We start from the raw sequence: 15,766 nt of genomic DNA, 5'->3' as shown, positions 1-15,766 counted from the left end.
TTATGGTGGCATGGTGTTCCATTAAGCATGTTTATGTCCCTGTGGATAACTGTATGCACATCTCAAATGACATATGGCAAAGCATAGCACAAAGTATTTTGATAGCAGATTGCGGTAAGCATCTTTATATGGGGTGCAACATGGCTGTGTATATTGCACAAATATGAGGTTGGCTAGTAAATTTTGTAGTAAAATGACACTTCTTGTTTTAGAGATGGGTGCAGTTGTTGAGAAACTGATTGATATGGTAGTGGTCTCAAATGTGGGTGATGTAGCTAACACCTATTCTGGAAAGATCGATGGCTGGATGGCAGAAGTATTAGAGACATTGCACCTGCTATGGTGAAACTAGTATCGAAACGCAAGACAACCAAAAAATTGGTTAGAGATGCCCTGTTGAACTTCCAATGGTTGGCAGATTTGAGGGGCACCATTTCGGTGAGATTCCTTGCTGAATTGTTGGAGCTGTGTGAGATGTTAAATGTTAAGGTGCTTCAACAAGGGGTTCAGGACCAGCAGCATGTATGGAAATTTGAGTGCCTCTTGTTCCTACTCGGCCAACTCAGCATATAGCGCCATGTTTCAAGGTACAGTGTGGAAAAGTTGGGCACCTGGGAAGTGCAAGTTTTTTATGCGGCTGGTTCAATATGATAGATTCAGTACAATAGATAGACTCGCGAAACATGATCTTGACCATCCAGAGTGGTGCCTCTTGTGTTACCAAGCACCTGAAAGCATCAACCATTTTGGTTTGAGCTCCTTGTTAGAGTACATGTCTAGGGTTTTGGGGTTAGCCCCTTGTAATTACAGTCTCACCCCTATGTAATGGGTTAGGCCCAACTAATCTGGTCTATTAATACAACACCCAACCCTGAGCTAGGGTTAGGGTTTCCCGTTCCAACTTGGTTTAACCAGAGCCACTTTCTCTCTCTTCTCCACCCTCCGTTACCCACAGCCGGCCGCCGTTCCTCTCGCGGGCCATCCCTGGACATCGGCCCAGCCTTGCCGTGCCCCCTCCCCCCCGCGTGGCGGTCCCACCAGCCACCTCTGCCGTGCCGCCTGTGCTCCTCCCCACCTCTACTCGGTCAGTATTTGGAATCCCGAGCTGCTACCTCCTCTGCCCGGCTTCTAACGTCCCTGGTCACCGTCGCTGCACGCCGGACCGCGCCACCCCTATGCCGTCATCTGCACTGGCCGCCAGCCCACCTTCAGCGGCCGCCAGGACATCAGCAGCAACAGCCGCTTCGCCCATGTGCCGCCGTTCGCGTGTGCCGGACCGCGCCGCCCCTGTGCCGTCGTCTGCACTGGCCGTCGACCCACCTTCAGCCACCACCGTCAACAGCAGCAGCTGCACGAGCCGCTTCCCCCACGTTAGACACGCGCAGGCGTCGTGCCCACCCGACCCTGCTCCCACCTTTAAGACGTCACCACCTCCCTGCTGTGCTCTGCTCTGCCCCCTCTCCATGGCCGAGCCATGTGACTGGGACATCGAAAGCTCGCCTGTGCCAAGTCGTGTGCCTCCTTCGCCGCGCCCTTAGCTCTCCGCCACTTGGTCGGACGCTCCCTCCCACCCGCGGTACCTGCAGCAACCGCGCGGGTCGCCCCCCGCCTCGACGGCTGCAACCCTCCTCATGGCGGCTCCCTTGGCCCCCCCCTCTCCGCGATTGGCCTCCCGGCTAGCGCCTCAGGCACTCTTCTACACGCTGGCACGCACGCCGGCCTTTCGTCGACATCCTTCTATGGAGTTCCACCATCCTCCGCCTCTCTGGCTTCGCCTCAGGGGACTCCTACTTCCACCGCTGCTCCTGTCCTAGGTCCCGTACCTGTGCGCGTCCTTCTCCATGACGACCAGCTTGTCTGGGGCACCTTCGTGGCCTTCGATCGCACAGTGAGTCCTGTCCTTCGTGACTGCGTCGAGCTAAACCCAGATGCGGACCGCCATGTGCATGGACCGCTTGTCTTCCCCAGAGCTATGATTGCCTCCCTGGCGATCGAGATCTTGTTGTCTCCCTCCCCTACTCGTGACTTCGTAGGAGCACCTCTCCCGGCTCTTTCCGTGCACCCCGTGGCTTCACCACCCTCTGCCTCTACCACCGATTGGGTGGTCGACTCCGGAGCCTCCTTTCACACTACTCCTACCACCAGCTCCTTATCCCATTCCCACCCACCACACCCCTCACATCCTCCCTCTATCGTTGTGGGCAACGGTTCCACCCTCCCGGTCACCTCAGTAGGTGCATCAGTTCTTCCGGGACCATTCTACCTTAACGACGTTCTTGTTGCTCCCGGTCTGACTCATCTCCTTTCCTCGGTTCGTCGCTTCACTAGTGATAACCACTGTTCTATGGAGTTCTATCCTTGGGGGCTCACCATACGCCACCTTCCCACTCGTGTCGTGATCGCTCGCTGTGAAAGCTCCGCCTCCTCTAGTCTATTCACTTGCCATCCACTTCCTCTACCAGTGTCGCCTCCCCCTATGATCCTTCTACTACCACCACCTCCGTCGTCTGGCATCATCGTCTTGGGCACCCTGGACCTGACATGATGCCCTAGCTTTCCAGCCGTTCGACATCTCCTATACCTGGGGCTCCTCTGAGCGCCTATGTCATGCTTGTCAGCTCGACCGTCATTCTCATCTTCCTTCTTCCTCTTTTACGTCCAGGTCTACTCAGACCTTTGATCTTGTCCATTGTGATCTCTGGACTTCTCCTGTCCTCAGCCTCTCTGGTTAGAAATACTACCTGGTCATTCTGGATGTCTTTTCTCATTTTTTGGACTTCCTAGTTTGGCTAAAGTTCGACACGTTCACCACCCTCACCCACTTCTTCGCCTCGGTCTCCATCAAGTTCCGTTGCCCGGTCCGTGCCCTCTAGTGTGATAATGGTCGCGAGTTCGACAACAACGCCTCTCACTCCTTCCTCACCCAAGGCGTCCAGTTGCGTCTCTCGTGCCCCTACACATCTCCCCAGAACGGTCGGGCCGAATGCATCATTCGCATCACCACCAACATGAGCCGTTGCCTAATCTTTTAGGCGTCTCTCCCTGCCAGCTACTGGGTAGAGGTAGGGGTGGTAATGGATCGTGATCCAAATGCTTCATAAAATGGTAGGACCCTAAATAAATTTTAGTTCAAAAATGAATATAAATAGGACCTGATCCTAATCCGATCCGATCCTTAAATCTTATAGTGTAAAATTTAGAGCCCATTGTCACCCCTAGGTAGAGGCCTTGAACACCACCACACATCTCAACTGCCTCCCCTCGAAGGTGGTGAGCCTCCCCACTCCCCACTCCGCCCTTTATGGCACAACCCTCTCTTACGACCACCTTCACGTGTTCGACTGTGCCTGCTATCTCAACACTTCCGCCACCGCTCCACATAAGCAATCTCCTCGCTCCACTCGCTGCCTCTTCCTTGGTTACTCTCCTGACCACAAGGGGTTTCACTGTCTTGACCACATCTCCCACCGCATACTCATCCTCTGTCACGTTGTTTTTGGCGAAGATGTGCTTCACCTTGTTGTGGCTCCTCCCACCCACCGATCTTGACTCTCTCCATGAGTTCGATTCGGTTCCCCCTCTACCCCAGGCGCCTTGCCTTGTGCCGTTGCCTGCGCCACGCGCGGCTCCACCGCCTCCGCACACGCCTCTACCCACGCCATATGTGGCCTCGACGACTTCGCTCTCGCCTCTACCCTCGCCACGTGCGGCCTTGATGCCTCTGCTCGCGCCTCTTCTCACGCCACGTGTGTCGTTGTTGACCCACCTGCGCCACGCACGATCCCATCGACCCTGCCTGCGCCACGTGCGGCCCCATCGACGAGCGCGGTTCGCTTCGCTGATCCCGCCCTAGTCTACCACAGCCACAGGCGGGCCACTCCCTCGGCTCCTGCTGACCTGACCCCGTCGATGAGCGTGGCTCACTTTGTCGACCCCGCCCTCGTCTACCATCGTCGTGAGCGGGCCTCTTCCTCATCTCCCGATGCCCCGCCACCACACGGTCGCCATCCACCGCGACCTCGGGCATGTCCACCCGATGGTGACTCGCCGCGCAGCCGGCGTTCCTCGCCCCGTCGATCGGCTGATCCTGACGGCTGACACAACTGCCACCCCTCCGGATGCTTCCCTGGTCCCCTCCTTCGTTCACGTCGCCCTCGCCGACCCGCACTAGCGCCGCGCTATAGAGGAGTACGAGGCCTTGCTGGCCAACCACACTTGGGACCTAGTGTCGCGTCCACCAGACACTAACGTGGTCACCGACAAGTGGCTCTTTCGCCACAAGCTGACCTTGGATGACTCCTTCGACCGCTACAAGGCCCGTTGGGTCCTTCGGGGCTTCACCCAGCGCCCCGGAGTGGACTACGACGAGACCTTCAACCCCGTTGTCAAGTTTGCTACCGTTCGAGCCGTCCTCTCCCATGCCGTCTCCCGAGACTGGGTGATCCATCAGCTCAATGTCAAGAATGCCTTCCTCCACGACACTCTGATGGAGACTGTCTACTGCAGCCATTCCACCGGCTTCGTCGACGCCGCTCGTTCGGATCTGGTGTGCCGGCTGAATCGCTCCCTGTACGACCTCAAGCAGGCGCCGCGGGCATGGTACAACCGCTTGGCCTCCATCGGTTTCGTCGAGGTCAAGTCAGACATGTCCCTGTTCATCTACAAGCGCGGCGACGATGCCGTACCTCCTGCTCTAAGTCGACGACATTGTGCTCACGACATCCACCGTCGACCTTTTACAACGCACGATCGTCACCCTTCAGCGGTAGTTCGCGATGAAGGACCTGGAGCCTCTTCACCACTTCCTCGGCATCACCGTCGAGAGCCGACCTTAGGGTCTCTTCCTCCACTAGCGCCAGTACACCATCGACATCCTGGAGCAGGCTGGCATGTCCGACTGCAAGCCTTGCTCCACACCTGTTGACACTCAGACGAAGCTCTCTGAGGACGACGAGCCCTTGGTCGTTGACTTGGCGTCCTACCGGAGCCTGACCGGCATGCTCCAGTACCTGACCTTCTCTAGGCCTGACATCGCCTACTCCGTCCAGCGGGTGTGCCTACATATGCACACCCCGCGAGAGCCTCATCTCATCGCTCTCAAGCGGATCCTCCTCTACCTTCGTGTCTCCCTCGACTACAGCCTTCTACTCCGACCTTCCCCGACGTCGAAGCTTGTGGTCTACACCGACGCTGACTGGGTTGGCTGTCTCGACACGCGCCGGTCCACTTCCGGTTATGTTGTGTTCCTGGGCGCCAACCTCGTCTCTTGGGCCCCAAGCGGCAACCCGTTGTCTTCCGCTCCAGTGCCGAGGCTGAGTACCGCGCTTTGGCCAATGACGTGGTAGAGGCCTCCTGGCTGCACAGCTCCACAGCTCCCTTCAGCGTGCCACCCTCGTCTACTGCGACAATGTCAGCGCAGTCTACCTATCCACCAATCCCGTGCATCATTAGTGCACGAAGCACATGGAGATCGACCTGCATTTCGTCCGCGAGCGTGTCGTTGCCGGTGACGTTCGGGTTCTCAGCGTCCCCACCATGCCGCAGTTCGTCGACATTTTCACCAAGGGATTACCGTCGAGTGTATTCACTGTTTTTCGATCCAGTCTCAACGTCTGTACAAGATAGAATTGAGACTGCGGAGTGGTGGGGGGTGGGGGTGTTAGAGTACCCGTCTAGGGTTTTGGGGTTAGCCCCTTATAATTACAGTCTCACCCCTATGTAATGGGCTAGGGCCAACTAACTTGGTCTATTAATACAACACCCAACCCTGAGCTAGGGTTAGGGTTTCCCATTCTAACTCTCCTAAAGATTGGTGGATTGCAAAACCTCTGTCCACAGCAAGGTGTTCTTTCTTTTGAAGCCTGGTGGAGGAACAACAACTTAGCAGTGACAGGACATGCTAAATTTTTATAACTGCCTAGTGATTCTGGGTGCACGGATTATCTGGAATCATAGAAATAGATTTGTGTTTGAGGGTTGCAATCCCAACCTTGCTAATGCTTTGCAGGCAACCAGGAAAGAGGTAGGTCTTTGGGATATAGCTAGAGCCAAGTCTTCGGCTTTGTCCAGGTTGAGGGGCTGTTAATATAGAGTAGGGGTTGGCTGTTAATATAGAGTAGGGGTTTGTTCTAAGATTGGGCCGTGATGGTCTAGTAAGTTTTTCATGTAGGTGTTCCTGTACGCTATATTCTGGCCACCGTAAGGAGGCCATGTTGTACTTGGTCCTCTTTGGACCTTTTTTCTTCGTAATATATTAATTCGTAGCTCTCCTGCGTATTCAAGAAAACAACGATACATAGTTTGACGTTTGAATATAGAGAAGTGATGATATATTTTTTGTATGCATGCATTGTTGTTTTTTTAACCTTTTTATTTTTTATATTTGTCATATGTAGCAGCATGAATTTTTCCCCAAGCTAGTGGACCTTTTCAGAATGTGTGAGAATTCAAGAAACATGGATCATCTCCACATGATCTTTAGACTAGTCAAGGGAATCAGTATGTAAAAACCTGTTAAACTTGGTCGTTTGTTATTTTAGATTGCAGCTCACATTGTTTATTCTTTTGCAGTATTGTTGAACGATGCTGGCATATTTGACAAGATTTTCTCTGATGATTTTATCCTTGACATAATTGGGGCCCTTGAGTGTAAGCACTGTACAAGTCATTCTGCTCCACCTAAGTAGTTTTAAGAAATTGTGCTGTGTCCATTTTAATTGAAACTTTTACACTATCACATACCTATAAAATGGCATACATTGTTCTTTGTTAATGCTTTCTTGTGCGAGCAGATGATCCAGAGGTTCCCAGTGTGCAGAGTCATCGTGAATTCGTGAAGAATCAAACCCTCAATGAGGTAATGGAGTTCTTATGCATATTAGCCTGAGCCTGATTGAGATATATTTCTTATTTGTGTGAACTTTATTTTTCACCTAGGCCATACACATTGGGAATGTTTCTGTGGTCTCAAAGATTCGTCAAACATACATAGTAGGTTATATAAAGGTCAGCCATACCCCACTGTCTCTCCCTACTTGGGAGTTTATTTATCGTCTAGCTATCTTTTGTGCTCAACCATTTCAAATTGGAATGCTTGCTACTGACAGGATGTTATATTACTGAATGCACTGGATGGTCCTACTTTGTCAAGCCTTAACTCAATCATTGAGAGGAACAAGCCTTTTGTTAGTGTTTCAACACTTCAAGTTTTCACGTGCTTCAAGCCAAAATTTTCTTTTGCCAATTGAAATTTATAATCCATCTATAGGTTGTTTCTGTACTAAAGGATGATGCTTCTTTTATCCATGATCTGATTGCAAGGATAACATCTTCGAATACCTCTGCTGAATCAAAAAGCAAACTGGTGAGACTAGTATCACGTTCTACTGTTTTTTTCATTTTCTGTATTGAGATATTACCTTCTTTACGAGAATTATCTTATATATGTCAATTAAGATATAATAATTAGTGATTTTAGCATTCTATGAATTAAAAAAATGATCTTTTCCGAAGAAATATCTATTTGCTATTATACTGCTGCAAAAAGGAAAAGTTTCTTCTTGCAAATTGTTAGCCATGCATGATTGACTGCTTGTCTTGTGGTGCTGTTACTTGTTAGTACATGATGAACAATGCCATATTGATTGTCTTGTTTTTTTCTTGACAACTAGGATGAATTTTAGATTAACTTTTGCATGTTAATCCCATGTGTACTACCAGGGGCAGAACTCAGTTGAGGCGAAACTGGGCTCCTGCCCCTGCTTGCCTGCGACAAAATTATGAAGAAGCATTTAGCTTCCTAGCCTATCAGTTAATAAGTTTAACAGTTAAGCCTGTTACACTAGGGCTTATTTTGTCAGCCTTCTTGTACTCGGTTCTCAGGTGCAACAATTGTACCAGCTGTTCATAGGTCTACACAAAATACAGGCTGCATGGAGTAGAAAGCCGGCACCATGTTACCAGTTAGCACAATACTCGGCTCTCAGGCGCTACCAAGACATATACTAATGCTAGGAAATCCTTGTTCTAAATCACTCTTTATTATCATGACCACACATGTTGTAGTGCTTACTATAGAGATTAGGACAATAATGTTTATTAGTGGGTTACGTTGAGGACGACGACATGCGTCAACGCTGCTGCCCGAGAAGGCGACACAGCGACATCGCTCTTGCTTGTCGAAACATCTCACGAAAGACGACAGACGACAGACGTCTCGAGAGGGTGGTTCGCTCACGATCGGTTGATCAGGCCGATGGCGTGCGAGGTGGAGATGACGATGGCAAAGGTGATGTCGAAGGTGGAGCCTCTCGATCGGTGGTGGCGACGCCAAGCCGACGTAGGTGGACGTGCAGACGATGAGGTGCGGCACAGGCAGGCGTTCTAGTTACGCCGCATGCCACGCCCGCTGCACGGTCAAAGAAGATGAAGAAGTTGGTGTTGTCGAAGTTGATGTCGATGACGCGCGAGTCGACGAGCAGTGGGTGTGATGGAGACACAAACCCGATCTCTGACCGAGAAGAAAAGAAAACACAACACCAACAAACTGGGTGCAACACTGAGTATGCCTAGCCAATCTCATCTTACCCCTCTATTGCATCAGCAAAGTAACACACGATAAAGAGGAGGGCCCTCCGCTTGTGTCCCTTAGCAAGGACGAGAGACAGACGGGGTAAGAGAGCAGATCAAGCAGGGGCTAGGCACCCACCAGCGTGGGGTGGCACGGCTAGGACGAGCGGCGGCAGCGCGTGGCCTCGTGTCCTCCTGACCAGCGGCAGCACGACCTTCAGCCCCCGGCGGCTCCGGATCGATGGCGGTGTGGCATGTCGCTACCGGATCTGCGGTGGCAAGGCCCGTGGCCCCTAGATCGGCTGCGGCATGGCCCACAGCCTCCGGATCTGCGTGCGACACGGTGGAGCGGCGCAGCGGGCCGGGGACAATGCGGCGGAGACCCAGCGGTAGCCAGGCACAAGCCCGACGGCGCGCCCCGCAGGCCGACCGGCAGAGACGACATTGCATGGTGATGAGAATCTGCCACCACAGGGCCCAACCCAGCCCAGCCCCTTAGACCCGAGTTCTCCCCCCACGCCTGTATCCGATAGCATAGGGAGGGGAAGTTTGGGTGCAACCGTCTCCATGATGGCTTGCAGAGAGGCGTTGGGGGTGTCCGACAGTTGAGGCCATAGCTACGCACGATGACGCTCGAAGCAGCCTGGTGTAGTTCCAATTTGTTGTGCTTGGCGATGCAACGACGACGGGCGGCAGGATCAGACCGATCTACCGCAGACTCGAGGACGATGAACGCGACAGTTGGAGGCACCGAACGCACATCCTAGGAAGGCGTTGCCTTTAGCGGAGAGCGATCTCCCAAGGGGCGGCGCGCCGGTGGCAGCGGAAGACGAAGACAAAGGGTTTGAACCTAGACTCGTGTTACCATATAGGAAGGAGAGATTGCGTATCATGTGTGAGATGGTGAGATGTATTGCATTGAGCCTCTAGGGAGAATATATAGGAGTACATAACTTGGAGGGCAAGAAGCCTATCCTAGAGATGAGGAAGGTTATTGTCGGGTATCATAATTAGGGGTACCTGGATTACACCCCTAAACGTGCTTAACCCCAAGGCAACCGTCAAACACCCTCCCTGAGGTCAAGAAAGTATGAACCATGATTTGGCCGAGGCTCCACTCGACGGTCACTCAAAACTCCGCCTCGCCCGAGCCTGCCCTCGGACGAGGGACGTACTCAGGGAAATCCTCATCGCCCCCCCCTCCCCCCGAGGTTCTCAACAGATGTTTTCGCCTCGCCCAAGCCTGTCTCAGGCAAGGAGGACAACCCTGAGCTAGGCCTCAGCCAAAGGCCGCAGGGGATATAAGCATTCAATGCGCATGCCTAGCAACAACGGCTACTGCTCCCCCATGCCGTCTGCCAACTCCGGATGGGACGCGCGTACGACAGAGCATGGTCTGGCCCTCGGGAGGAAACTACGCCTTTCCCAAAGCCGGTCTCAGCCTCGGAACAACTCTGCCTCGCTCGAGCTCGGCTTCGACCACCTGCCCCCCTGCGAATCTCGCAGGAGTCCATTCCTTCAGCTGTTCCCCGCACGACTGCGAGCCCCAGGGCAGGCTCAGGCACGAGCTTGGGAAGACTTCCGCCTCGCCCGAGCGTGGCTTCGCCTTGATAATACCGACAAAAGACGCCCAACGTCATCATAAGTTGTAGAGTTGACGTCGGGTACCCTACGTATTACCAACAACTTTTTGTCATACTTACTACTGCTCCAACCACTACGACTCTGACAACTTGCCCATCAGACAGGCTTGGGTACGTGACCGAGCCCTTGTCTCTCTCCATAGTCAAAAATGCAAATATAAGAATCAGACATCCCCTTCCCAGCACATGTTAACAGCGTGTACAAGTGCCATACCAAAGGCCATACCGGCTATAGGGGCTCGACCACGCCTCCTCTCCCATACGCGACAAACCCCGACACTCCTGGAGGCCCTCCTTGAGGTTATGAATAGAAAACGTCCAGGGCTTCAGGCAGGGTGAGCGAACACTTCACGGTTTTCACCTCCACGTAGATATTGGCACTTGCCTCAAGCAACCTCAGGGACTTGGGATCCTCTCCGGACCAGCTTGTATTCCCTACTGCAAGCACTTAGGTGCAGGTAATATAAGTCTCATCACCCCTGTGCTGGAAGTAGGGCCTTCTCTTGTCCGAACCAGGATAAAGACTTGTGTCTCCTTGTATCACCCATCTGGGCCAGGGCATGCAACATTCATTCACTAATCGTTAGGATCCTAGGGTTGAAACACCGACAGTTTTCCTAGACATAAGGAAGGTTACCCCAGGATTGTAATCAATTCTAAACCAACCATATCAGGAGTTACCTAATATACTCTAACATATACCATGTTGGAAGTGAAACCCCTGACCCTAAACTAGGGTTTGATGATCTATTATAATAGAGGTGAGTGGGCCTAGGCCAATACAGGGACAATCACACACATTACATTAGTACACACACAATACATTTAACACTAGTCATTTCTATTGGTATGGCCTCTCATTTGTGGTATATTTGTGATCATGTTTATTAATGGTCATGATGTCTACATTAACAATATCCTGTTCTTTGTAGGTCTTGTTTTTGCGTGAGCTTTGCATTATCAGCAAAAGTTTGGAGCCGAAAGTACGATCACATATGTCTAGGTTAGTACTTTTTTTCTCGCATTAGCATAAGTTATGCTTGTGATGGCCTCACATCAACAAATGTTATGATTGTGATGGCCAATTTTGACGTGATAAAATACTTTTTTTCTCTCGAATACGTAGGAGAGCTGCACATCATTATATTAAAAGAAGGAAAAAAGGGGGAATACCCCTGAGAAAGCCTTACATATACATCACAACTCCGCACTAACCTGGATCAAATGCCTGGAGGAAGGAGACCCTTCGCTCTAGCCAAACACCAAGCCCAAACCTCCTCCCTAGCAGTGAGGAGAGCCTCAGCGACTAGGGGAGGCACCCTGGAACACACACTTATTCCTATGCTTTCGAAGAACCCAAGCACCAAGAATCACCAAGGAATTAAAACCCTTTTTTTAGCATCAGTAAAAGGTTGGACCAGTATTTCATCTATCCAAGCCATGAATGCAAGAGGCTCACTATTATGGATCTAAGGTTACGGAGGTAGTACGAGTGGTAGGTTTGGGGTGTAGGACCCCGACCCCGACGCTTGGACGCCGTCAGGCTGTTGGCTGGGGAGGCGTGGTAGTGTGGTACTGTTCACGCGAATGTCAGTGGATGAACAATACTACAGTACTCGCGGTACTGTTCACTGGATGGTCTGCGAGGGGTTTGAGGGCGACGGCTAGGGTTAGGGGCGTTGGGGAGGTCGACCGCAAAGATATCCCCATGGCCGGCAAGAGAGAAGGGATTTCCTTCTAATCTTTTGATTACCTTCAATTGATACAATCCCTCTCCTTATATAGATTGGGTTACTTGACCTCTAAGCACTAGATCTAATCTTATATCTAATTCTAATCTTATCGCAAACTAGCCTTATCTTTATCTAACCAACCTAAGGGCGTGCTACAGGACCGACGTCACTGTAGCGAGCCTTCTTGGGCCTTGACACTACACCCCTCCTGGACAAGCAGGTCGTCCTCGAGCTGCAACCTAACGATGACGCTAACGATGACTCAGCTAGACACAAGCTTAACACCTAAAAAGAAGTCTTTTACATCTCTGCTTATTTTATTATTCTGAATCTGATTTTTTTCTCGAACGCGAAGGAGAACTTCACATCATTATATTAAGAAGAAAGAGAGGGCCCAAAATAGGCCAGTACAGCACCACTGTTATGGTCGCTAGATCGGTGAGGGATTGGAGAGGGGTATCGATGGGCAGGAATGTCGGCCAAGGGCCTCTGCCCACGGCCGAGCAAGAGGAGAGTTTCTCCCTTCTTGTTGGAATGTATCTATGACAGCCCATGTGGGGCGCCTGGCCCATTGGCCCATGTACATTGTAACCCTACTGTAACCCTAGCCTATCAGGCTATATAATGAAGTCACCCCACCTGTAATAGGTGTGCGGTATTATTCTACATGGTATAGAGCCAAAACACGATCTTTTCTTTCCGCTGCCCCCGCACCCAGACGCCGCGCACGCGCCTCTGCAGCCGTCGCGCCTGCGCCGCCGCCTCCCGGCCCCCCAATCGGTCGCCGCGCCTGCGCCGACGCCTCCAGGCCCCCGCGCCGCCGCCACCAGCCTGCTGCACTCGCGCAGCCGCTCCCGGCTTCTACCCCGCCACCAAGCCGCTGCGACCCCGCAGCCGCCACCTGGCTCCCGCGTGCCGCTAGGCCACGCGCGCCGCCACCAGGCAGTGGCGCCAAACCCCGGGCCCCGCCCCGCCTCCAGGACGCGCGCGCCGCCGCCTTCCATGGCCACCGACACCACCCCTGCAGAAGGCCTTGCCCCGTTTTTCTTTCCCGCCTACGCCGCCGTCAACGTGAAGCAGCACGTGCCGATCGATCTTAGTCTCGAGCGCCCCAACTACTCCAAATGGAAAGCCTTCTTTACCGCCCTCTGCGGCAAGTACGGCCTGCTCGGCCACATCAACGGCACAGTGCCTGCGCGCCCGGCTGATCCCCTGTGGTCTCAGCCCGACGCGTGTGTTCGCGAGTGGATGTACAACTTCGCCGATGACGCCGTCCTCGATCTCGCCATGGAGCTTGATCAGGACGCCCGCGCCCTGTACGTCTCCATCAAGGCCCTGTTCCAGGCGAACAAGGAGTCTCGCGCCGTCATCGAGCATGAGTTCCACAACCTGTCCCAGGGCGACCTCTCCATCGACGCCTATGCCCAGCAACTGAAGCGTACCGCTGATGCGCTCCGAGAGGTCGGCCACACTGTCTCCCCTGCGCAGCTCGTTCTTAATCTTCTGCGTGACCTCAACCCTCGCTTCGCCAACACCGCCGACATCATCGCCAACACGTCACCACTGCCCGACTTCAAGTCCGCCACCAACATGCTCCGTGTCAAGGAACTTCGCCTCGACACCGAGAATAAGGAAGCTTCGGCATCGGCACTCGCTGTTTCCACCGCCCCATCCTGCACGTCGCCTGCCTGCCATTCCACCTCCTCCTCCAGCAATGGGGGCAGTGGCAAGGGCAAAGGGCGCGGTGGCAGCAGGGACGGTGGTGCTCGGCGCAACCAGCAGCACGGCGGCGGCCGGCGCAACCAGCAGCAGGGTGGTGGCCGCCAACCACCCCAGCCGACTGGTCCTTGGGTTTGCTACAACCCCTGGACTGGTCCGTGGCCTCCTCAGCAGCAACAGTGGGCGCCTACTCCGCCTCCTCCACAGCAGGCCCACACCGCCTTTGCGCCACCGCAGTTCTCCGCCGCAGGTGCTCCTTCAGGCGGCTGGAATACAGCTGAAAGTCGCCTAGAGGGGGGGGGGTGAATAGGGCGAAACTGAAATTTACAAAGTTAATCACAACTACAAGCCGGGTTAGCGTTAGAAATATAATCGAGTCCGCGAGAGAGGGTGGAAAACAAATCGCAAGCGAATAAGGAGTGTGACACGCGGATTTGTTTTACCGAGGTTCGGTTCTCGCAAACCTACTCCCCGTTGAGGAGGCCACAAAGGCCGGGTCTTTTTCAACCCCTTCCCTCTCTCAAACGGTCCCTCAGACCGAGTGAGCTTTCTCTTCTCAAATCAACCGGGAACAAAACTTCCCCGCAAGGACCACCACACAATTGGTGTCTCTTGCGTCGGTTACAAGTGAGTATTGATCTCAAGAAACAATGAGAAAGAAGAAAGCAATCCAAGCGCAAGAGCTCAAAAGAACACGACAAATCACTCTCACTAGTCACTAATGCTTTTGTGGAATTGGGAGAGGATTTGATCACTTGGGTGTGTCTTGTATTGAATGCCTAGCTCTTGTAAGTAGTTGGAAGGTGGAAAACTTGGATGACTTAAATGTGGGGTGGTTGGGGGTATTTATAACCCCAACCACCAAACTAGCCGTTTGGTGGAGGCTGTCTGTCGCATGGTGCACCGGACAGTCCGGTGCACACCGGACAGTGTCCGGTGCGCCAGCCACGTCACCAGGCCATTGGGTTCCAACCGTTGGAGCTCTGACTGCTGGGCCCGCCTGGATGTCCGGTGGCACACCGAACATGTACTGTAGAGTGTCCGGTGCGCCACTTCGCGCGTGCCTGACTTCTGCGCGCTCTGGCGCGCATTAATTGCTTCTGCAGGTGACCGTTGGCGTGAAGTAGCCGTTGCTCCGCTTGCTCACCGGACGGTCCGGTGTACACCGGACAGTCCGGTGAATTATAGCGGAGCGAATTCCCGAAGCTGGCGAGTTCAGAGTCGCTTCATTCCTGGAGCACCGGACATTGTCCGGTGTACACCGGACAGTCCGGTGAATTATAGCGGAGCGCCTCTGAGTTTTCCCGAAGGTGAAGAGTTTGGCTTTAAGTCCCCTGGTGCACCGGACACTGTCCGGTGGCACACCGGACAGTCCGGTGCGCCAAACCAGGGCTGCCTTCGGTTATCCCTTGCTCTCTTTGTTGAACCCAATTGTTGGTCTTTTTATTGGCTAAGTGTGAACCTTTGACACCTGTATAACTTATACACTAGAGCAAACTAGTTAGTACAATTATTTGTGTTGGGCAATTCAACCACCAAAATCAATTAGGAACTAGGTGTAAGCCTAATTCCCTTTCAACAGCCAACTTGATTGCTGCCCTTAATCAAATGGCGGTGCAGGACTCCCCTTCATGGGTTATGGACAGCGGAGCGACATCCCACATATCCTCCAACGACGGTATACTCCTCTCTCGTTGTCATTCCCCACCGTGCTCCATTACGGTCGACAACGGGCAGTCCATCCCTTCATCTGGTCGTGGCACATCTCTCTTACCTATAGCTGATCGTTATTTTCATCTTAATAATGTTCTTGTCGCTCCTCAGCTTGCTCGTAATTTTGTTAGACTACCCGTCTAGGGTTTGGGGTCTTCCCCCTGTAATTACCATCTCACCCTCACTGTATTGGGTCTGGCCCATTTACTGAGTCTATTAATACCACTCCTAGCCCTGTTTAGGGTTTAGGTTCGCATTCCAACATGGTATCATCAGCCTAGGTTTAGGTTTCCTGTCCAACAGCAGCTACAGCCGCCGGGGGCTTCCTCTCCCCTGCAGCCGCCGGCCCCCAGCCGCCGGCTCCTCTCCCTCCTCTCCCCTTCAGCCGCC

At 53.0% G+C, this 15,766-nt stretch overlaps 1 protein-coding gene across 5 annotated transcripts in view; it reads left to right on the top strand.

Moving 5' to 3' along the window:
* LOC103630057 (serine/threonine-protein phosphatase 4 regulatory subunit 3) overlaps positions 1-15,766 on the top strand; it is a 77,591-nt gene that overhangs the window by 23,189 nt on the left and 38,636 nt on the right. For 3 of the 5 annotated variants that reach the window (XR_554804.4, XM_008651148.4, XM_008651146.4), the window contains exons 8-14: positions 6,396-6,498; positions 6,571-6,648; positions 6,792-6,856; positions 6,937-7,005; positions 7,107-7,184; positions 7,268-7,363; positions 11,144-11,214. Coding sequence is in view for 4 of the 5 variants with exons in the window: in XM_008651148.4 (XP_008649370.1) it covers positions 6,396-6,498; positions 6,571-6,648; positions 6,792-6,856; positions 6,937-7,005; positions 7,107-7,184; positions 7,268-7,363; positions 11,144-11,214 (560 nt within the window). In the remaining variant the exon portion in view is untranslated. The remainder of the gene's footprint in view (positions 1-6,395; positions 6,499-6,570; positions 6,649-6,791; positions 6,857-6,936; positions 7,006-7,106; positions 7,185-7,267; positions 7,364-11,143; positions 11,215-15,766) is intronic. The other 2 variants (XM_035960163.1, XM_008651147.4) reach the window with 1 other exon arrangement.

This window comes from Zea mays, chromosome 6, assembly GCF_902167145.1.
Source record: "Zea mays cultivar B73 chromosome 6, Zm-B73-REFERENCE-NAM-5.0, whole genome shotgun sequence".
Taxonomy (NCBI): Eukaryota; Viridiplantae; Streptophyta; class Magnoliopsida; order Poales; family Poaceae; genus Zea; species Zea mays.
Note: the sequence above shows the minus strand (reverse complement) of the source record. Positions and strands in the feature narration are given on the sequence as shown.